We start from the raw sequence: 24,208 nt of genomic DNA, 5'->3' as shown, positions 1-24,208 counted from the left end.
GCCACTTGCAAGTCGGAGGAGGTGACAGCGTTAGCTAAGCGAACAGACACGTCGCAATGTGCTCACCTCTAAAAGCGGCACGCCGGTCATCGACACCTTCACATACGTGTGGCTCTTGGCCTCGCTTTCTTGCCAAAAATTAAAGCACATTCGTGGCTTAGTACGTTTTAATTTCTTCACCTGTCGCAAAACTTAAGACCGCACGTCACATGGCAGGCACCGATGTCAGGGAATTCAATGCGAAGCAGTTGTCTTGTAGTACACTGCACACCTCGACGATGTTACCGTCGTCGTACGAGCCGGAGTTTTCACAAAGTCAAACATTTTGTCGAGACAGTCATTTTTCTTGTTCCACGAAGTCCACGGGTGGATCCACTCGCTCGCATGGTTTTCGCTGGCGCATGCAGAAATTCTGTAAAGACGCGAAAGGCGTACCCCACGGATCACAACGAGTTGAATACTGCGGCTGGGTGCGGTGCCCACACACACGACCACACGTATGGCGAATTCTGCGCTGGCCGCTAGCTCCCCTAGCGGATCACGTTATGTGCATACCTCCTATATAGAACCGGGGCTAGCTGATCAGATTATGACATATATTTGTGACAGTTTTTGTTAAGTTATCAGTGCGCAATTCAGACCATGGAACTGTAAGAAAAAACAAAACAAATTGCGTTGTTTTCCTGAGCTGCACGATTAACAATTGAGGGCACTCAAACTATGCTCTCTTTTCAAGTAGAGAGATAATAAGTCTTCTTCTTGTCTAGGTGTTAAAACTTGTGGTAGGAAAGGACAGCCGAGGGCGCAAGATGCCTGAATATCTGATCCACTTCAGCGGCTGGAAACGCAGGTATGCCTGCTTCAGTTTGGATGTGCATTGACTATGTTTACCTTACACAAGCTCACTGCTCATTACTGCATTGATTACAGTTGGGACCGCTGCGTTGCCGAGGAGTTAATTTTACCCAACACACCAGAGAACAAGAAGCTGAAAAAAAAGCTAGAGGCAGAAGCTGCCCAGAAGCTGTAGGTAGCAGATGCCATGTTTTGCTTTGCTCTTGTCTGAATGCAGGTTGCACGAAATGCTAAGGTGTTGCATGCTTTGTGTTTCCTTTTTTTCCTCTTGTAGGGCTCAGACAAGTAGGTCGAAAAAACGTAAAGTTCCGGCTATTCTGAAAGAAAGTCTGGACCGAAAACTGCGCGGTAGCAGCAGAAAAGAACGGAGCAGAAGCGGTTCAAGTAGTCCTGGAGAAGAGTCCGACAGTTCACAGTCTGATTCCTCAGGGGTGATTGGTTTCTATTCTGATCTTCGTAATCATTCAGTTTCCTCCTTGTTTGGTTATTAAGGGCTGTTCTGTCATAAAGTTGTAGCAGATGTGGAAGTTAAAAAAGTAGCTGAATTTAGCATAAAAAACTGCATTAGTTCCAGGCTGGCCCATATTTATTATAAACATGTTAAGGTAAAGTTCTCATTTTTTATTTACTACTACCTGATGTCAGAGAGAGCAGTACTTCTAGATTACAAGCAGGCTATTATGTTTCTTAGTTGACTGAACTTGTTTTTGCCATGGGCATAAACTGAACATAGATCTTTATGGTTGTTCTGCAACAGGTTTATGCTTCTACTGCAAATGTGCACGCTTTGTCCTTTTACTTTTTAAAAGCATGCTACATATAAGAAAGTTTTATCTAAGTTGATTCCCAGAATGAGTTGTATGTAAGCAGTTTATCGTTGCCTTTTGTTTGGTCACTGTGTGTGAGTTCTCAAGTTTCAATTTTAGCTGCAGTGACTGCGATTCATTGGGAAGGGGAATAAAAAGGCTTATATGTCAGTGAATGTTAAATAGGTTCATCTGTCAAAATTAACCCAGCAATTTCCATTGTGGCATGCCTCCTGGCCTACACCAAATGTTCTGTTTTGTTTTTCTTTTCCTTTAAACTGTGAAACTGAGTTTAAACTGAGTTTTGCTGAAACTCCTGATGTAGTGATAGCTAATAATATTTGTTACGCCCTTATGCTCTTGCATATTTCTTATGTTTTGCTAAAAGCTTCCTTCAAAGGGATGCAGTGATGTGAATGGCTGGGCTGACTATTCTTAGGCTTTCCTATTGAAATATGGTAGACCTTATATAAATAGTAGCTTTCTTTTACCCCGTTCTCCTCTCTCTCCCATCTGCCTAATATAGAACAGAAGAGTTTTGGAGTATGCCGCTGCTTTCTTGTTATTGCTTGTGTAATTAAAGTGGAAAAAGCTTGCCTATATGCTAAGCAGCAGCACTTACAACAACTTGCAGATTTCGAGCTTGAAATTGCAGAAGCTTAATTGTTACTGCATGTTTCTTTATTTTTGTGGGTGATATGAACAGAATGCTGGATGAATAAAGGTGCTCAAAAGCCTCTTAATTAGACTGACCAGTTTCTGGTGCACTAATTTTGCTTTTGCTTTTTATCACGCTGTAGAAGCAAGGTGACTTCTCCGAGGAAGAGGACAGTGATGATGAGCCTCAGGAAGTTGCCACTGACTACAATATCAACATCCCCCAGATTCTGCGAACGAAACTGGAGGATGACTATTATAACATCACTTCTAAAAAGAAGGTTTGAATTTGACTTGACATTTTGGGGTCAGCATTGCGGTAGATTTCAGTTGAGTTGTGCTGCCTAGTTCTCGGAAATGCCAAAGAAATACTGAGCAGTAGTACTAGCCATGGGTGGGCTGCAAAAGCCTTGCTTTATGCTGAGCAGTTTGCTATAGCAATACGCTTTTAGCTTAGAAATATCTTTGTTTACGAGATACTGCCAGCCTCAGTCTTGGGCCTTTGGCAGGAGTGGGCAGAACAAAACACAGGAACAAAATAAACAACAAGAAAAGCATTACATATTCAGCAACAACAAAAGAAAGAAATGCAGTGATACAATGACCACAAAAAATGAGGTTGCTCAGAACAAGTTGCTAGTCTAATACAATCAAGCACCTCTTGATCTGCACAAGTCCAGCTGAAAATTCCAGCAGTATGCTATATATATATATATATATATATATATATATATATATATATATATATATATATATATATAGTATGTATATATATATATATATATATATATATATATATAGTATGTATATATATATAGAAAACTAATAGAAGGAAGAAATCGAGCACTAAAAATGCGGTTTAGAAATGGCATCAAAGTCGTAGTGGTATGAAAAAATATGCGTGCATGCTTGATCGTTTCATCAGGAAATGAAATCTATGGAAAATAACAAGTAAGAAAATAAAGCACTCAAGGTCTTATGTATATTATCACAATGATAACAGTACTCCGTCTAAATGCTGTCGAGCATGCCGCAGAATGACCGGACAGTCGGGCATTCCACTGTATTGGCGGTGAGCTCATTCTGCTCACTTACTGTTCTTGGAAAAACAAGTATTTAAATATGTTGATTCTGCAAGAAATTCTCAGTTTTTTTTTTTGGATGATTAGATTGTGTTATGCACCTAAAAACTAGATTAATATTCACATCCTTATCTATCCCCAGCATGTTGTTATAAAGTCATCATCATCATTGTCAACTCCCATAGGCCTCTCCCATATTCCTTCAATTAACCCGGTCCTGTGCTAGCTGCATCCACTTGACTCCTGCGAACTTCTAATTAACCTCATCCGCCCAGTTAACTTTCTGCCGCCCCCTGATACGCTTTCCTTCCCTTGGAATCCAGTTTGTTACCCTAAGCGGCCATCAGTTATCCTCTCTTTGCCCTACATGCCCTGCCCATGTCCATTTCTTCTTGATTTCCACTAGAATGTCATTAATCTGAGTTATTTCTCTGACCCACTCTGAACGCTTCCTATCTCTTAACGTTACACCTACCATTTTTCATTCCGTAGCCCTCTGTGTTGTCCTCAGCATGATAAAGTAGATACATGTATTTCACTCTGTCCCTATACCACTCCAGGTTTGCTTTGTTTATAAGAACTGTCGGAGATACTTGCCAGCTATAGCAGGGAAATACAACCCTATTCGATTTTCTATGGATGCTTTCTAATTGTGTGATATTTTTCTGGGTGTGCGGGTCCCATAATATTGAGGCGTAGTCAAGAATCGGTCTAATGAATGTTTTGTTGTAGCTACTGTTGTAGCTACCTTCTCAAGTAACCAAGCTTGTGCATTGAGTTTTTTGAAAGAACAATGTTCTTTGAGAGAACAGTGTTGTTCCATCAGTTTGGAGATTTGCCCAGGACGAGCTGAACAAAGCGGGAAGAGCTGCAGCCTTCATTTTACCACAGAAGTAAATTTCTGTATAGTGTTCCACTTTTTGAACGCACTACAGTGTGTTCCAAGCTAATTATATACTCATACATGTATGTATGTTTGCCATGCAGATATCCTCTGGAAGCAAAAAAAAGTGTCGATGAGATACCGGCCTCATCCTAAAGCTTTCAGTAGCGAGCAAACGCCAGGCTCCAACAGTGTACAATACACATTCGCCGTGATTGCCTGGACGCTGTGTCGCTGGTGCATGCGACTGGAGCTGTCATTGGGCAAAATTGTGAAACAAACTTGTAATATTTTATTTCCTGAACTACTAATAAGCAAGCCTTATACTGTGTTCCATAAGGTCTCCACAGCCATGTTATGAAAACACAGTTGTGAAAAGTTCCATGTCATGAAAAAAAAAATAAAGCGAAATAGGCGTACAGAAACACGTGCAATGAATTTTGGCAAAAATGGCAAGACCTGGCGGGCAACCTGGTATGATATATGAGAACAATAAACGCAGAGAAATACACAAGTATGACAGCGCCAGCCCGAAATTTCAGCTATATTCTACGTATCGGACCAAGGCTTGTACTATATGCATGGTGTTAAAAATTAAGCTGTCCAATAAGTCAAAAACAAACAAATATTATATATAAGACAACTGCTTTGGCTGATACTTCAGAACGCACACAGTCTTATCTGGCACGAGAATTCAGCCTGATGGAGTAGTTGTGGAAATATGATCACCTAGCTTTCTCATTTTTGAACATTAATATGCATAGCAGTAGCAAGAATCAATTACGTTAAAATTCAATTTAAAGGACGTTGACAGTGACCACTGTTCGTTCGATCTCCTCTGCATTACGTCTGGTTGCATAAGCAAAGTAAAGAATGGCTTGTGTGTCGAGTTTCGTGAATGACGAAAAAACGTCATAGAACAGCGTGTTAACACCTGGGAACCTTCAGTTCTGGCATCGCGCGTACATAGCAGACGATGAGGCGTGAGCGCAACTGACCGTATCGAAGTCATGCTGAATGCACGCACAACTTGTCAATCACGCGTTGAAAAAAAAAACTAAAGGACGAGGGAATTTGCTAAATAATAATAATAAAAAAGCCAAAACAATCCGTCACCTCTCACCATGTTCTTCTTGCCAGAAAGGCAGTGCGCCAGCGTTTTTACAACAGTTTTTCCTGCGTTCGTCGTCACATACTCACCTTTCGTGTGCCAACCCACCCTCGATTGTGTGAGAAAAAAAACGAACATAAAGGTTGAGCGCACGGCCGAGCGTTTAGTAAGGCGGCCATGGAGCGGCGCCACCGCAGCGACGGCCGCACATTGCGTAGAGCTGTTTCCGGTTTGCCACATGGCGCACGCTGTGTGTAGGACATTGTTCGTTTTGAAATATGAAATATATGTTCTTTCCATCTGAGGTCGGATGTAACTACAAAAACCCAAGTATTGGTAGGTGCTTACTGTAGATAGATTATTACCACTGATGCTGTAAGAAAATCTTGAAGGGTGTTGTTTTCGCGTGATTGTAGCCTCTCCTCGACTTCAAGCCAAAGAAATAAATATTGGCAGCAGTTTAGCCATAGCTGAACCTATTAAGATGAGCGTTAGCTCAGCTTACATGGTTTTTGCATGATTTAACATTCGATCTTGGATGCTACTTGTTGAAACCTTCCCAAAGATATACGTCTTGATGCTGTAGCATATTTCAATTTTAATCATAATTAGCTAATTGGTAGTATGTAATTAAGCCTTGCAGTTAGTGTAGTGCCATCCTACTATATAAAAGCTGTGCAACAATATATGACTTGGTTTGTATATTGTAAATATCAATTATTAATTAAAATTTACTAGTAAATGATAATTAATACCTCTAATTATATTCATGCTATTCAATGATATATAGTGGCATACCATGTTTATTTTTTAATCATAATTAACTAATCAATGGTAATTAATACATGTAATTAGCCCATTGCAGTTATGCTCAAGCTATTCAGTGATAATACGACTTAGTGGCGTACCATGTTCAGTTTTTAATCACATTGAAGGGATTAACTATACTTAATTATGGTGCATGATTAGTAAAGCACTCAATTACCTGGTCATAAACGGTCAGTAAGTCATGTGGTCATGCAGCAGTTCACCATAGCACTCTATACTATAAGAGATTTGTCCCAGTGAAGCCAACGCCTATATTCACAAATGTGCCTCACCTTAATGCTCCATTTCCACAGAGTTGGAGTGGGAATGGAAGTGGAGCACCCACTTCATGGAGGGGAGAACACAGCCACTCCTCCACTCCAGGGTCATTTAGGAATCATGAGCATCCCTTGGCATTTCCTCTGCCATGGTCTTGAGAAATTCCCCTCCATTTGCAGCAGTGCAAATGGCGTATGGGACCAAGATTAAGGCCAAAAGTTTGGCCCAAGAACTGCACACCGCTTCACATGACAGGCTCATTCTCTCATATCCAGTATTCTGAACATCATTCAAAAGTTCAAAAGCAGCCTTGATGCATAGTTTTTGTGACCCTGTTGTCTTACTTTGCGCTGGTCCAGCTAGTTCATCTACCATGCACACCGGATGTGGTGGACATCCTGGAGGCTTACCTGAAGCAGTACTTGGCAAAGCTGACCGGAACAGCCGCAAGGCCTGCCAAAGGCAACAGCTTGCGCCAGCCACCCCTCGATACCTCAGAAATAGAATCAAGGCACGTCACTGGCATCTTTCTCCATGCTAATCTGAAAGGCTTTGTTCTTTTGACTGATAGCATAGCAACAAAGCCAACCGACAAGTGTGGTGAAGCCTGAGCAGGAACAGTTTGGCGAGATAGATTTTTCTTAGTGCATTCTGCTTAATACAGGAGAAGAAAGTGTTTTGGCAACGAACACATGATGAGCTTTAGTTCTGGTTGATCATAGTGGCATTTTCTGCTCTGGCAACTATTGTTATCAGTAGTGTTGTGTGAGCATTGAAATTTACTAATACGAATATGGGGAAAAAATGGCTTTGAATATCAACCAATATTGAATATCTGATGAGAAAGGAATATCAACCAATATTAATGAGCGAAAAAAAAAAAGGAAAATAAAAAATAGCGAGCATTGTTGATCTTGTTTATTTCAGAATTTGTATTTGCAAACAAACTAGAATTGCACAGAAGTGCATAGTATAAATTTTATGCAGGATTCTATATTGCCATTTTTTTTTTACAGGAAGGACCTGCTTGAAACTGGGTGTAGCTGTTATTTTGGTGCTGAATTAAGTAAACTCTCATTAATTCGACCTTGAAGGTACCAGAATAAAATGCCTGATTTAACTGAAAGCTGGAATTATCGATTGAGTTCGAAAAAACAGCTGCAAGCCATTTGCATCACAGCAATTTTATCTGATGAACACCTGCACGATAGTTGTCTGCATCTGTGAGGAAAACGAAGTGAAAACGACATTTTTTCCCAGCTTCATGAACTGCTTTGCTTTGAGCACAGTGTCGGCAAGGCCCCCTTTTCAAAAAGGAAGGTCCCTCTTCACAAAAAAAGGCCCCATCGCGTTTTGAGGATGCTTCATTGTACAACCCGCACCGTCAAGCATTGCAGTGAAGCGCGCACTGCGGAGAAACTGCAGTCTATTCGGCAGTTTCGAATATTTAGAAAATTCGAATAAGAATGTTTTGGATACGAATCGAATAAAGAAGATATTCGATTTGAATATTCTCGCACTCCTAGTTATCAGCTGCTCGGAGTAGTGCAGAGTTTTTCTACAGTGTTTCTCCCTACAAAGAAGGTGCGTAAAATACCAAGTGAACTGGATGCTTTTAAGAGGAAGTTTAGTTTTCTGCAGGCAATAATTATCTTAAAATCTTATATGCAACAACTAAAGCTCTGCCATGGTGGTTCATCGGTTAGGGTGCAGCTGAAACTAGGAAACAACTAAAAGCACACTAGGTTACCAAACTAGGACATTCGGTACCGTGTCTAAGAACTGCGGAGAAGAATGCAGTAGCTCTCTCCGACACATTAGATCTTGCTGAAAATTATAACAAATAACTTTGCAGTGACAGCAACTGCTTTTTGATGCCAGTTTTATGATGTTGCTAACTGTGATAATTTTCTTTTGCAGGGTTTCATTGTGCAAAGAGGCAATGGATGGATTGCGGCTCATGTTTTCGTACACCTTGTCTAATTTATTGTTGTATGATAAGGAACGAGCCCAGTTTAACCTGGTGACAACAGTTTGCAATCCCATCAGGATTTCCAAGTAAGTAAACTATAATTTCAGTTAATTTTAGTCTATTCTTGTTGGTGGGTATTGTGTTTTGTGTCTTTTACTTGCAAAGCGTCCTGACCCTCAATTTTCACGGCAGCAGTAGATTTTTATCAGCTTTAGCTTTGTGAGAGCAGGTGTAATTTAAACAATGTTTTACTAATAATACAGTGGTTGACTAATTTTTCGGGCCCTCAAGGGGCTGAAAAAAAGTCTGGAAAACCAGCCAGTACGAAAAAAAAACAAATTCACAATTATTTGCTGAGCGGCTTGAAAGACTGGTCAGTCTGTTTCTGCATCAATTTCCTCATTCTCACAGCCAATGTCCTCTTCAGCATGGCGGTGGGAGAAAACCGCACAATGGTTGCAGCGGTGTGGTGGAGCCTGGCTGCTCCCACGTGGCTCTACGTCAGTGCCTTTTTTTTCCCTCCCGCATGAAAAAAAGAAAAAGGGGTGATGGTTGTCACCGCGGGAGCGTTAGAAGTCATCTGCTGCTCCACATTGATTACAAAAATTAAAAATAATAAGCAATGCTGTCTTGCAAGTTCCTGCAACCATCTGAAGTTGGAACACGTTTTCATCTCAGCTTCAGTATACAGTACAAAAACCATGCCAAGACAACGCGAATATAGCAAGCCAGTGTTGAAGCGTAGAATAAATGCTTTCCATTAATATTATTCTGGCGATCAGTGATATGGAAGAAATCTAGGAACATAATGATCTCTATAATCAATAAGGAATAGTTCGCCACAGCTTGCGAGGTTGATTTTGATCTAGCCATTCAGAAATTAAGCTAATAAGACCAACTGAAACATTATTTCACACAAAGTTCTCGTGGAGGTCGTGTTTAGTTGGGACGCCCGGTCAGGCAGGTGGCATGTTGCGAGTTCTGTGTCCGTGCTATAGGAGCCGCCACTGTCGGAACGATGGCAGAGGCAAAACGCAGGTTGCACTGGACCTAATATAAATATAATTTCCAAACCTACAAAAGCATGAGGCACAATACATTTACGTTCGCGGGTTAATTTTGAAACCAGCCACACGCAGTTGTAAGCATTTAGTTGCGAAAATATCTGCCCACATGACATACCATCCATTTGAATTATCGACGGTCGACAGATACAGCGGGCGCGGGCGGCCACCGCAAGTACCGCGTGCCGTTGGGAAGTTTTTTGAAAGTGAGAAGTGAAAAGAAGCAACTTCAAGAGCTAGTATTGTGTGAAGAAGCTGTGCGACAGTACTGGGTACTAAGGATTGTGCGAATTCTACAGTTTCTGCTTACCAGAGGTATTTTTCGCACTTCATCTAAAATGTTAGCAAAACCATTACAACCAATAGCGACACTGTTAGCTAACTTAGGCCGGTGTCAGTTGCTACCTGAAGCAGCTACAAAGGATCATTCAGGAATGTCTTAATGTGCTTCGTTAGGTGAGTTTTTTGTATGCTTCTTTAATGAATTTGTAAACACGATTACAGTGAAAATGTCGTCGTGCTGGAGTTTTGTCAGGTCAGGTCTGTTCGTTGGGAATGTAGATAATTAGACACTGCCGTCATGATACTCGTGCACAAACGCGTCATTTTTTGTATGTGCAATGTTGAGACTGATGTTTTGTTTGAATAAAGTATGCAATTCATGCCGAACATTTTGCGTTGTTGCCTGGCTAGCGCGCTTAGGCACCTTGTGCTACAGTTCTACTTATGCGCCTGAGGTGCTACAAGAGAAGAACCGATACGCACGAAATGTGGGTGCTCAACAAAATATGCAACAGTTCTTGGTGAAAGCAGCACGCGACAAAACATATAAAAAAACGAGCAGCAGCGGTACAAGTGCGGTAGGCTCTCCCAACGTGCCTGCTGCCATAATGGATTGGATTGGCTTGTTACAGCAAGGGTGGCTTGCGCAGTTTTGAAGCGAACATCAATGCGTTTCAGTTGTTAGTAAAATATGAGGTTTTTACCGGTCGTACACATTGCTAATAACTTTTTCAGTGCTAGTAATGGCAAAGTATAGTAATTTAATGCATTATATACCTTGTTCTACTCTCATATGGGCACAAATGCATTTTAGCGATCTGAGTGTTTATTTTCTTTCTTTCTTTCGAGCCTCTAGTGTCGCCAGTAATTATTCCGCCCCATTGCTTCCATGGGAGTGTCACCCCACTGACTCGGTGTATTGCAAAATGAATTGAAACCAACGCTTGCAGTTTGCAGCGGGGGCATTTCAGGACATTAGACAGACGTGCAATTTCTTTTTTCTTTCCTCCGTGCTCGCGCATCGCTGTCTGCAAGCAGACTTAATCCGCGCACAGTAACCCATGCTGCTGGCTCTCTTGATTGCAGCTGCACGCAAGCCATGAGGCATGGTCACGTGACGGAAGCGTGCCCTTGCTTACTGGCTCGTCCTCTTTGGGGAGGGGGTTTATCACTACCGCTTGATGGAATCATGGAGCAGTGGCACACAGCGCGGGCCTCCCGATTTCAAGGAGTAGTGGATCCATTAATTTCCGCAGCTAGTGATGCCTGCTATCAAAAATATAGCGGGTATGCAGGATGCATGCAGTGTAGGTTTGAGGTTGCAGAAAAACAAAATGGCGACACTGTGGCAATTTTTCCTAGCTTTTGACCTGCAATCGCGAGAAGCCCAGGAAATCGAACGTGAAGCCCGAAAAGTCCAAATAACAAGGCGTGCCCAGAAAATTGGGCGTCCGAAAAATAGGTCTGTGACTGTGCTTTGTTAACACGATGATGTTGACAATTTTCACTGCTTTTGACCTGCAATCGTGAGAAGAACTCCGGGAAATCGAGCATGAAGCCCAAAGTTTTCGTCGATGTTATAGTATATTGGCTCTATGGAACGCATGATGCTGCATGGAAAAGTCCAAATAATAAGGCATGTCCAGAAAATTGGGCGTCCAAAAAATTGGTCTGCGACTGTGCTTTGTTAACTCGACAGCGTTGGCAATTTTTCATAGCTTTTGACCTGCAATCGCGAGAAGTCCAGGAAATCAAACGTGAAGCCCGAAATTTTCGTCGATGTTATACATTGACTCTATGGAGCGCATGACGGTGCCATGGAAAAGTCTGAATAATAAGGCATGTCCAGAAAATATGGCGTCCGAAAAATTGGTCTGTGACTGGACTTTGTTAACACGACGTTGGCAATTTTTCACAGCTTTTGACCTGCAATTGTGAGAAGAAGCCCGGGAAATCGAGCATGAAGCCCAAAGTTTTTGTCAATGTTATACATTGACTCTGTGGAGCATGTGTCGGTGCCATGGAAAAGTGAATAACAAGGCATGTACAGAAAATTGGGCGTCCGAAAAATTGGTCTGCGACTGTGCGACTGTGCTTTGTTAACACGACGGCGTGAAAGACTGTTTACTGAAAATCCGGCGCCAGTGCCGACATTGGAGTTGCAAGCAAAAAATCTTGAGCATGGTGCTTGCAGGTGGTAGATGGCAGGTGACATGGCTATGTACTGACTGGACATAGGGTTGTCTGGTGTTACATTTGACAAGAGCTACCAAGTCCGGCTTCTCCTTTCATATGGAAGGGTTTTATCAGAATCAGCCTGCCAGGACCCTTGGATTCACGCCACCCCTAGGCATAAATTCCACCTTCACCAGTATTCATTGTTGTGCTATACTTCGAATCCAACAGTTTTCTTTTTGCTAAACAGGCAGTATTTTTGTTTTTTTGTGTGGCCTTTGAAAGCGTCCTTTTTTTTTTGCTCAGTAAAAAAAAACTTGTGCCTCTTGTTAAATTGCAGGTCAAGTTGATTTGTGCAGTTTTTCTTCCTGCTTCTGGTAAAAGTCATCATTGTTTTGTGGCTTCTTATTATTTTAAATTATTTTCAGCCCGGCATCCAGTCAGCAAACAAATCAGCCAACCAGTCACAATGAGGCGAGCCTCGTGAACATAGCACCAGATGTTGCAAGCACAGTCAAACGTCGTTCCCGTAAAAGCTTACGTGACAGCTCTGACCCTAAGGGTTCTACCTCTTCACCACAGCGGAAACGTTCAGGTCAGTGAAGTTGTACAGGTGCTCAAAATATTTTTAAAGACTGCTGGGATGGGCTCACCATGGTCACTGGGCAATGTGGTAAGGTCCAACTCCCTGAATAAAATATGATGTTTGGTTCAGGTGTCAAGCACACGTGCTGCAAATTTTCTAGAGTTTTCAGGAGTGCTGTGAATTACTGCATTCATCACTTGTTGTTGAAACGCTTTCAACAAAAGTGGTGCCATCTTTATTGCATGCACTATTCTCCCCAGTGAAGATAATAAACTGAAATCCCCTTTCTGCGAACCCCACTTTCTTTCCTGCCCTTGTTTTCTGTGTCCCTCAAATGATTACTTCCTATGTATGTCATAAAGTCCCTTATTTTTGTGCTAGGCTGACTAGGGTCTCGCTTCTGGCAGCTTTGGTGCCGTAGATAGCATGAGAGAATTGCTGTTTGATCACGTTCACTGCTATGGTAGGAGGTGGTGCTGGTGAATAGTCTCAGGGCAAGGGTATCTGCAGCAATAAATACAATAGACTCCCATTAAGATGAATTCTCCAAGAAGCTGAACGATGTGATATCATTGTTTGATTTCTCATAGAACTCAATGTCCAAAAAATCTGCTTAAGATGAACTGTCGGCATACATGTCGGTTAAGATGAACTTTCGCAGTGCCTGCGAACCATGGAAATCCATGCCATAGGAAGTACACTAGCCAAGTGTACGCTTGGCACTGTCAAGGAAAAAAATTAGCTGTGGTTTAACTTGTGGTTAAACCTGGAGTTAAGTGAGAGCTATCTGCATGGCTATGCTTAGGTTTGGCTTGAAAGTAAAGACTTGGCTTTTGCACATAGTGTGTTTACTGTATGGTTTCAGCTTTATTTATGCCATAGTGGGCACTTTTGACCACTAAAGTGCGATGAGCTAAAGCCTCTATCGCGCGGTGGTCTGAAGCCCTCTGCTGTTTTCACTCCCGCCTTCGCAATGACTCGATAGCATAAGCTACCAGCCAATATATAAAACCTCGCTTTAACCGAGCCATATGAACGTGCTTGCGTGGCCTAGGGATGACGTGAATTCAATTGTTTTGGCTGGCTGATTGTGATATCACCTTCCCATATAAAAGGAGAGGCTCGAGTTGGCAGCTCCTGCTGAACGCCCCCGCCGGGGTGGCGCAGTGGTTACGGCGTTCGACTACTGCGCCCAAGGACGCGGGATCGAATCCCGGCCTCGGCGGCCACTTTTCGGTGGAGGCGAAAAGCAAGCCGCCCGTGTGCTGTGCGATGTCAGTGCACGTTAAAGAACCCCAGGTGGTCGAAATTTTTGGAGTCCTCCACTACGGCATCTCTCATAGCCTGAGTTGCTTTGGGACGTTAAACCCCACAAACCATCCTGCTGAACGTAATGTCGGGAAGCCCTACGTCCAGTTAGTGGTCGGCTGTGTCAGCTACTGCCTCCCATGACCTCCTCCTCCTCTTCCGCTCTACAGACAGGCACCGGTTGGGCATGGCGAAATGGCGAGACTGTGACCAGTGTAGTTCTCGCTACAAAAATTACTGCTATAACACATGCTTCTCAGCAAGAAAGCAGGTGCCCCACGAATTTGCTTCTGCGCATTATCATGGTGGACTGCGGGAAAGCTGTCATGCGGGAGTGTACTTTGCTCGGAAGAAGCTTGCCGGTCACTCCTGTGCTGGTGAAGGTCTGATATGGATAGATTTTGGCATCCAGTGTGCATCACGAGCTGCACTCTGCCTCGCACAGAATGAAAGGCGTGCATGCGCAAAGTGCAACCGCTCGTTGACCCAAGGCTTGAAAACTCTGGAGCCATATTTTCCACCGACAGAGCGTTATTGCAATGACAAAATGGCAAGATATCGGCGCCGGGCGCAATGCCTGCATTGCACGTGATGTGGCTGCTCATGGAGTGTGTAAGAGCAATGCTGATGGACTGAAATAAGAGAGAGGCATATGATTGCACTGCACGGCACATTTGTGGTACTCAGGGAAACATGAAAAGCAAGCATTAAGAAAAAAATTGCGGAGGTTTGACCCTACCCAAATCTTGCTTATGGGTGAAAGTGCCCGCTGCAGTGGCTCAGTGGTTAAGATGCTCAGCTGCTGAACCTGAGCACTCGGTTTCGAACCCGACCAATTCTAATTCAGTCTGAAGGGAGTTTTTCTTTTACTCATTTCGGACCATTAGGACTTAGTCGTAAATCCTAGTCTGACCTTGAGGGGCCTTGAAGGTTGTTCACTGACACCTGTTGAACTTGGTTGTTGCAGCCTTGAAAGTAGAGGTTCTGCTTTGAAAGTAAAGTAGCGGCTGCTGTGTGATATATAGTGAGTAAGATGAGACAGTGAAAAAATGTAAGCTAGACCAATTCTATGTTTAAATAGGGTAACATGAGCTGGTTCATGCTTTCAGTTTGCGGCTGACTGCATACCTAGGGCAACAAATGCTTTATTTGCAATTCTTTCTCTGGAAGACTATTTTGTAAATTGTTTTCATGTAGCATGTTTTTGGATGCTCCTTGCCTGTGCGCATGTCATTTTCAATAGTGCTTTTGTTAAGATGAACTTATAACAAGATGAACAAATTTTCTGGTCCCTTCGTGTTCGTCTTAAACGGAGTCCACTGTAAAGTACTGATTTTCCATTAATCAATATTACCAGTAGAAAAAACAAAACAAAAAAACAAACAAAAAAAACTTTCTTCTGTATACGTTCCTTGATTTCAATGACTATTGACTGCATTCACAAATAGTTCATGGAGAACCTACAGCTACATTCCCTGATGTTCTGTTTTCTTGGCTATTACATTTGGGGGTCTGGCACAGTGTTCATACTATTAGGTGTTGATGCTTACAACTTACTGTTGTGCCATCCTCAGTCTGTACCTCCTTAATGTAGCATTTAGGACTATGCATTATCTATGGGTGCAGTGCCTTTCTCAGCAGCGCCTCTTGTTCTGCGTTTCCTAGCTGCAAAACAGGTCAAGTACAGGCAATGCAGTTGTGTGGCTGCAGATTGATATTTTGCAATGAAATCTTATTAATACGATCTAGTTAAGCGCGTTTCGACACAATATTTTCACATGGGTTTGGATAGCTAGATTTATGAAATTACATGAATAACCCAAGTGGTTTCCAATTTCCCCCCTAGTAACACTCGGTAATGCTCATGGCGGATGTTTCAATACTATTTGTTTGCGTGTACCCCCCCTCTACTCCAACCCACTTTTGCGGGCTTTCTATTTTTTATTTTCGAATTTTCGAGTGAAGGAGGGGGAGGGTTGGCCTTTGCATTTAAATTTTCAATTCCCATTAGAATCGTATCAGTGAGATCCCACTGTATATTGCTTATAATGTTTACTGCCACCTTGGTTAATCTACATGGGGAAGATGCATTGTCAGAGGCAGTGCAAAGAATCATGGGAAGACGGGAATGACTTTTCCGCCTAGCTTTCACGGCCGAGCGAAACTATTTGTTTGCAAAAATGATGCTCGTTCGCGTCTAAGTGTTGCTGAAAAAACGAGTCTTCGGCCAAAAGAAAAATCTCCACAGTATTGCTCGCGCCAAATTTAGTCCGAAAAATCGAACTTTTCGGCACCATAGGGTCCGAATTACCGGTCATGAGAACGTGCATGCTCCTATGGGCTGCGTGGCAGTTACTGCATAAAGTCCAAAATATCGCGTAAGTCCGAATTATTTAAGTCCGAAAAATCGGTCGGCTACTGTACACGGCCACCTTGCGTTCCAGCTCCACTGAAACGTGGTCTTTATGGTTGGGAGCAAATCCGTGTTTTTCGGCTTAGCAGTCGGGCGCCTTGACCTAGTGGTTGTTATGCGCATGTGCTGTAGCAGATTTCATCCACAGTTGAATGCATCTAATACTTCAGGCATTCTGTTGCCACAATCTATGTGCCCCACCATGGTGGTGCAGTGGTTAGGGCACTTGACTACTGTGCCCAAGGATGCAGGATCGAATCCTGGTCGCTGTGGCCACTTTTTGATGGAGGCGAAAAGCAATGCACCCGTGTGCTGTGTGGTGTCAGTGCACGAACCTCAGGTGGTCGAAATATCCGGAGCTCTCCACTACGGCGTCTTTCATAGCCTGAGTTTCTTTGGGACGTTAAACCACATAAACCAAACCAAGCAATCTATTATAATCTATATTTGTTGCTGCCATCAGCTGCAGGCATACGGCGTTATCACTTTGCTTGCAATGCCACAAAGTGATCTAGCAATGCCATGAACATTTTGTGTCTGTTTGTGCATGTCAAAGGCGCCGGGGGTGGCTTCATTTTCTTCGTCGTGCAAGATATTCACTGGGATGTGCCTCAAATGGTTAAGTGATTGCATCCGCTTGCTTCTGTTTCCACGTTGTAGCCGGCTGTTCTGATCTTTTTTTGCAGCTTTATCTACATGTTTATTCGCCGACTTTACATTGAACACTTACGATGGCTATGGGCATTCATAGTTCGATGGCGATGAGCATTTTTGCTGCTTTTGTCACCGCCTAGTTCTTAGTTGTTTTTTTTTGTGCGCACAAGTCAGCCCAATAAAGATTTCATTTTAGTGAAACCCCAGTCTCTTTGCTTGTCGCCTTTCGCATTGTCACCACTGCATGACATTATATTTGTGTTTTGTTGCATGCTGCAACCTGTACAGTAGAGTAAGCGGTAGATGTATTTTGTTTTTGAAATTTATAGTTCCTTCATGCATTTTCTTCTTTTTCTTTTTTGACTGTAGCCAGTCCTCCAGAAAAGCGAACGTTACGATCTGGCGAGCATCATTCCATATGGAACAGCTCTCCTGCCAAGTCTACCCAGGATGACAGTGATACAGACAACCTTCCTTTAGCCGTGGCAATAATGGGTAAGGAAACGCGCTTACAGTGGAATAAAAGCAGTCAGTTTAGAGCAGCAAGCACGCTGCATGGCTGGCTGTTTTCAGTTCCGTATGTGCCAGTAGCATGTTTTGGTATCGATCTGAAGCCAGAAGGGGCCGCAATGATACTGTTATTTTTGTGCCATTCTTTGAAATACTTTTTAATGCGACAGCATTAAAGGCCCCATTAATAAAAAAAATCTGGTATCGGCACCGGCATTCTTCCTCGCAAAAAAACGGGCTGCTTAGATTCCCACGAAAACTTTTATTTTTTTTATTTTTGTGTGAAGTGGGGGAGGGGGGTTAGAATCGAGGGGTGCTTAGAGTCTCGAAGTAAGGTGCATTGGTGTTTTCCTTACTTCCTCTGTCACTGTTGACGATGTGAAAAACAACTGTTTGCTTTCTAAATAGTTGTCTTTTGTTTGTGAATTAATTTATTTACTTATTGTTGTCTTTCAATTGCTGGGTGCCCAGGTAGGAGGAGTAGCCCATAGCTGAGTTGTGTGGCACTAAAGAAGTGTGCATTTGGTGTAGTGAATTTTTTTTCTGATGAGAACGTTCACATTCTTAGTGAACAAACTTAGTGCAGTGGTTCTCAGCCATGAATTGGTGGGGGCCCCTTGTGGACCAGTGGAAGTGGTGGAGGACTGGCTTGAGATGGGGGAGGGGGAGGGGGGGGAGTAGGGCTGGGTGATCTTGTGCGGACTGCTGCTGAAGTTCCTGGAGCAGGTTGCGGAATTGAGATCGAGTCAAGGCTAAACTTTCCTCTAAAAGCACTCACTTGATAAGTGCCATGGCTTGCAGGGGACGTGGGGAAGAGCCGATGCGTTGGCGCCAGTACGCTGCTGCTAGAAGGGATTTGGCTCCTCCCAACACTGGGCCACTGGCTTGTCAGACACCCGAGATGCTTTGCATTGCAGCACCGTCCAGCGCTGCAGCCAAAGCTCGAGTTTTACGATAAGGCTTACGATTCACTGCAGGCTTTTCTGGGACACTGTTGTGTCAGCAAAGGTAGGTTCAGACGGGAGGACCGGAGCGCGGACGGTCAGCGCTACCCGCGCCCCACGTGACGCCGACGTCACTGCTCTAAGCGACGGCGAGAGAGCGGCGTGGTCGTCCGCGGCCCCGGATCGCGGAGCGGATTGCCAAGCGCCTTTTTCAGTTTGCGCGGACTGAGATTGTTTTTGCTCTTTTTGCTTTATCATTGCTACCTCCGCACTGCTATGTCCGTGCTTTTCGTCTCGTATTCAGTTCGAGCGGCGTATTTGTGCATGCGCTGCGTCGTTCGCTCTGTGTTTGCAGCAGTGCATCATTTTTTTTGTGTGTGTGCGTATTTGTGCTTGTGGGTGTGCCAGCGTTGTAGCTTTATTCGATTTCTAGGGCTTATTATGGGTGATGAAGCGACAGTCACGTTTTTAGCGCTCGTAGAGAGCTGCCCACCGATATGGAATATTGTTGATGCTTGCAATAAATGAACGCTTTTCACTTCCTCGTCGTCCTCGCACACTTCACGTATAACAGCCAGAGCAGCGAGACGACGGTTTCGCTCGGCGTTCATGTTGAAACTCTCGGTAGAAAGGTTTTCAGCAGCGCGCGAACAGCAGGGGAGGAGGGTACACGCAGATGGTCCGCTGGCTTCGTGTTAATGCTCGACGGCTGGATGGACACGCGGACGCGTGGTCACGTGGCACCAGATTCGTGCTGACACGCGTGGACCGTCCGCGCTCCGGCCCTTTCGTCTGAACCCACCTTAAGGAAACCCCGCCAGCTGAAAACTTGCTGCCACCATTCATCGTCTTCAAAGTTTCATAACTATGTAATGGTAAAAGTGCTTGTGTAGCAGCATTTAGTCAGCTGTTGTGTTGGTGAGCTGTTAGCTATAGCCAGCGTTGCATGTGCAGTTTGACCTAGCAGTTCAGTTGAGGGTTGTTGAAAAGCTCAGTAGCTTTTATCTTGCAGTTATGCTGCCAGCATACGGGAAACTCGCTTGCTGTCGAGAAGTTACGTAACCACTTGTCACGCAATAGGGTACACTCATTGCTATGAGTGGTTTTTCACGCATGCAAGCAGTCGGCTTTCAAGCTTAACCTGAAAGGAAAGCAAGTAAGGTGCTAACTTTTAAGGTTATTTCAAGTTACTCTCAAATCTGCTTTGTTTTCGGTTCAAGTTATTTTGAAATCTGCTTTGTTTTCGGACGTATTGTAGCAGCAGTTTTGTACTTTTTCTAGTGAGCAGTTCTGTGGCATTTTCGTATGACTGCGGCATTGATATTCTGCTTGCTACTCTATTTTTATAGATAGGCTGTTTTTTATTGGGGTAGAGTAGTGCATGTTTTTAGGTCAAATAATATCTCAAAAAATTTATAGGTATATACATACTCTCTTTTCTTCTCATTTTTTTACCATGTAGCTGCAATGAATGCCTCATGTCTATGAGTGCATATTGTGCCTTCTTGAAGGCTTTTAAATGTTGGTGTAGTGTTACATGCTTCTCTTTCGGTTCAACAATCTGTTGACCTAGTGGACATAGGAGCTGCCCATGCGCTAGTGGTCAGTTTACTGTCATTCGACAGGCAAACACCTCAAAAGCATTTGAGATGTCTACCTGATATGGGTAAAAGATTTCATTCGATTTAAGACCGCTGCAAATAGTGCCCATCCTTGGAGGATGTCGTGTTTGTGACATTCAGATGAAAATTTGAAATCCTGGGTAACATCCTGGGTTTTTAAGGCGAAAGCCTTTAATGCTTCAGCATTGTCAACAGAAGGTTGTCAACAGAGATGTCACGCTTTCGAGAGCGAGAGTTAAAAATAAATTAATAAACCTTGTCTCCACCGGGCATTGAACCTCCATTCTATGGATCCCCAGCCCAGCGCTTTATCAACTGCGCCACGCCTTGGATTGTGAAGCACTGTTCATGATTCCCCTTGTCTACCATGAGGATGATAGTGGGATTCCGCGAGTGGTAGATACTGTGTCTTCGCTTTCCTGTAAACGAATTATAGAGTATCGGTGAACTTTGATGCCTTCAATGAAATGCTGGTTGTGTTCGAAAAGGGGTGCGCAATGTACTGTCATGACAGGTTATGACATCACCAGGGGATTCATGTATATACGAAGCTGACTCCACCGGGCATCCGATCCAGGCATCCGTGCGGCGCTTTTCTTTTGTCGCTTCCTCGAACGCCGCACCACACAGCAAACAGAAGCAGACCCAGATGTCTAGGAGGCGTTATAGTACAGCAGGCATTAGCAGGGTTTGAAATTGATTTGCAGGATAGAAAAGGCACAGTATCTGTCAGAATTCTCCGCGGACACTTGTACCACACCAGAAAGGAAGGGAGGAAGGTGGGAGTGAAAGAAGAGAGGGAGATAGAGGGGCCATAGTGAAGGGCTACGATCCATCGTAATGGCTTTCGCCTCATTGCACTTTAGTGGTCCAAAGTGTCCCCTAGAATTTTTTTGGACAAATGTGATGTTGAGCCATTGCTGAAATCTGCTGCTATCTGCTTTGACTGGTTCTTTCGAAGTTCTGGAAATAGGAATTCTCTGTTCAGTTAAGCCTCAGTTCGCAGGTTGAGCCAACGTTTCGACAAGTGGACTTGTCTTCGTCTGGACGTCCTCTCGTCGCTCGACCTGCGAACTGAGGCTTCCCCCCGCTCTACCCTTGTTGAGTGCTCTTTCATACCGTGTAAGCGATCTTCTTCCTCTCGTTCTATTTGTTCAGTTGAGTAACTGAGCTTTGCTCTCTTTCACCTGGATGAATGTTAGCCTGAAAAAGCTGCTGTTCATGACGGCACCATACTTGTTTTTTCATTCAAAGGCAGAGCACCACGACGGCGTACTGCGAGCACTTGTTCGGTTGGATCATCAGTGTCAGCAACAACTACTACCTCTGAGGCAGCCCTGGGTGCGATTACCAATAAGTTTGACTGTACAATACTGCCTAATGAATTTTTAGAGGAGGATCCAAGATCTCCAGCACTGCTGTACGGTGCGATTCACTTTCTACGGCTGTTTGGTAAGAGTGCGTTTCTTGAACCTGCCTCTCTAAATGTGTACTCACTTGTTTGGAGTAAAGCCAGAGTTGTTGCAATTGATGCCATGGAATATTGCTTTGTAATGTATAATGCAGCATGAAAATCTGGCTCTGCTGTTTGAAAGCTGCCATTGTGACAGTTTATCTGTTTTATGAATTATGCGAAGCACACGGACCCTGCTAAAGTTGGATTCAAAGGTTCCTGCAACTTCTTACACTGGGCACTGTAAGCGTCTGCGTGTGAGTGTAATGATTAGTTAATGATTATAATTGTTCATCTGCGCAGTATTTGCCTTCTTTTTCAGCAAAGCTCAGAAAAGGACTTGTTGCTTTAAAAAGTAAAATAAAGAGAGCATCACGCATAGTTATGCCACAAATGATAGCAAGAAATTGTTAAGATGTCACTTTAGATCAACTGTTCAACAACTGTGTTTAACAAATTCTGCAATAAGTTGAGTTACTTCTATATAAAGCTGTTTGTGCTGGCAAATGGAGAGGATTACATGCATGCATACATACATGCATACATACATGCATACATACATCATACATGCATACATGCATGCATACATCATACATGCATACATGCATGCATACTTACACACACGCACACACACGCACACACACACACACACACACACACACACACACACACACACACACACACACACATACATACATACATACGTGTGCGGCAGCAATGCTCAAGCTTTCACATTTCTCCAGTGTAGATGCTGCAGTGCTCTAAGACTTTTGCGCGGTGCATGCCGCCGTAGTCGCGCGTCGTACGGCGAGGCAACTTGCGTCTCTTGTTGAGACATTGATCTTTGACGGCGGGACACGGCTAGCTGCCCGCCACCGCCTACACCTTCTGACGAGCAGGGGAGGCTACTGCCCTGAATACCGGCAATGGCTCAAGTGCGTTGAGGCTGGTGGAGAGGTTTTGGCAGCTGAGGCTTATCCTGGTCGCTCCCTCATCAATTATAGCTTGAGTACAGCGCCATGTGTTGGCACGTAAATAAAGGCTTTTAATACGAAAGCAGTGAAGTTGAGTAGAAACGATTAAGGAGCCAAAGAGCGCTCATAAGTGAGTATTATTGTTAAGCTCCATGCTGCTCTTGTCGCACGCAGCATGGCAGGACAATTGCTGCACAAGGCTCGCCTCAACTGCATTATAGTATGGCACTCCACGATTGCTGCGTGGAAAGCAGCAGCACTGTCAGGCAGTACTGGAAACTGAGCAAGAGCCAAAACAAGCATCGATTCATGGGAGGTCATTGTAAACTGGCCTTCAAGCAAAATATTCATGCAGTATTGTAAACATAACCACTCACTGGTTTGTAGCATGGTCTAGTCAAAAGTAAATGAGTTGACCAGCGTTGCACGAGCTGCTGTTCCTTGTAGTAGCTAGACCTTGGAAGCCAGAGTGGACATCAATCAATCAAGAAGGCGAATGGTTGTATAGTGCATTCCTGTCACCGTTTGGAATGTCCTCTGGGTCCGGAGTAATACAAGTGACCTTTTTTTATGTGCTGACGCTGAGCCATATCAGTACTCGTTTTTCTTCTGGTATCATGTGCTATGGGTTTGTGATTCTCTTTTTCTCAATCCGCTTCTTACTACTAATTTTTTCCTTGGCATGTTTCTTACCTCTCCCTTTTGTGTATTGTTACTTCTTGCTTTGGTTCTTGCATTGTGAAATGATTACCCAGTAACCAAATAGCGCTGTTTTAGCTGCTTCACTGCTTCTTGGCAAGATAACGCATCTAAGAGAGCTTAAACTTGAGTATGACGGCTTATGAGTGCATTTTTTGGTATATCCTATCGCATGCTATGAAACCAAAGATATGCATGTTCTACTTAAGAACTTTCTCTTCTTGCTCAATGTCTCCCAGGTGGGCACGTTGAGCAGTGTGGTGGAGTGTGCTGTATTATAGGGTGGGGGCAGAGAATTATTATGGAAGGTGCAAGCTAACTGTATGATATTTTTGTTTTCAGTAAAACTGCCTGCACTATTGCAAAAGATGACAATCACAAAGAGGAAAGCCGGTTACCTTGAAAAGTTTGTCAATGGATTATTGCAGTAAGTATGGTAACAATGGTTGACCTTGCACCAACCGGTGACACCTGTCATTGCTTTCACAGGTACCTGGCTGGACGGCAGGAAGAACTCTTCCCGCCAACTGCCTATGGTGATGCGGAAGAGATTATGGCTGAACTTGAGAGGCAGAAAGCTAGTAATGAGTAGCACTCGGTAAGCATTTTAAATACAATTGCACTTGCTGTACACATTTGTTAATGGTCTTGATTTGTTTTATTACTTTGGATGAATTACGGTAAATAAAATTTGTGCATCTCTTGGATTAGTGACAGAGAAGTGCCAAAATACGCTACCTTGAGGGTGGATTGGTCAATGTTTAGAACATAAGGCAAAAGCATCGACAAAGAATGACATATTTTGCAACATTGCAATTTTCCTCTTGTGCATTGAGGTAAGGCTTGGGAGATGAAATGGGGCAAGAACTTTCTTCTGGGTATCTACTTGCTGTTATCTGCTATGGATCGGCTGATCTGTTGAATAAATAGCAAAAAATGAATGAAGTTTGGATGTACTGCTCCTCCAGAAGTCCTCAAGAAGTCTCCTCCAGAAGAAGCGACTGCTGCTTGTTGATGCACCCACAGTTGAGTTCAGTAAACACCACCGATTGTATGGCTGCTTTTTGTGGGC

General features: G+C 43.5%; 1 protein-coding gene across 1 annotated transcript in view; it reads left to right on the top strand.

Annotated features, from left to right (window-relative positions):
• Positions 1–23,873, top strand: part of LOC146191758 (uncharacterized) — an 81,651-nt gene extending 57,778 nt beyond the window's left edge. The window contains exons 20-30 of the mRNA XM_084602269.1: positions 768–850; positions 931–1,026; positions 1,130–1,286; positions 2,462–2,599; positions 6,840–6,991; positions 8,401–8,538; positions 12,402–12,568; positions 17,304–17,429; positions 21,265–21,462; positions 23,479–23,563; positions 23,626–23,873. Of these exons, the coding sequence (XP_084458395.1) occupies positions 768–850; positions 931–1,026; positions 1,130–1,286; positions 2,462–2,599; positions 6,840–6,991; positions 8,401–8,538; positions 12,402–12,568; positions 17,304–17,429; positions 21,265–21,462; positions 23,479–23,563; positions 23,626–23,728 (1,443 nt within the window). The 3' untranslated portion in view covers positions 23,729–23,873. The remainder of the gene's footprint in view (positions 1–767; positions 851–930; positions 1,027–1,129; positions 1,287–2,461; positions 2,600–6,839; positions 6,992–8,400; positions 8,539–12,401; positions 12,569–17,303; positions 17,430–21,264; positions 21,463–23,478; positions 23,564–23,625) is intronic.
• The last annotated feature ends 335 nt before the right edge of the window (positions 23,874–24,208 follow it).

This window comes from Amblyomma maculatum, chromosome 4 (genome assembly GCF_055883805.1).
Source record: "Amblyomma maculatum isolate TAMU_Amacu chromosome 4, ASM5588380v1, whole genome shotgun sequence".
NCBI lineage: Eukaryota > Metazoa > Arthropoda > Arachnida > Ixodida > Ixodidae > Amblyomma > Amblyomma maculatum.
This window is presented reverse-complemented; position numbering and strand designations above follow the sequence as displayed.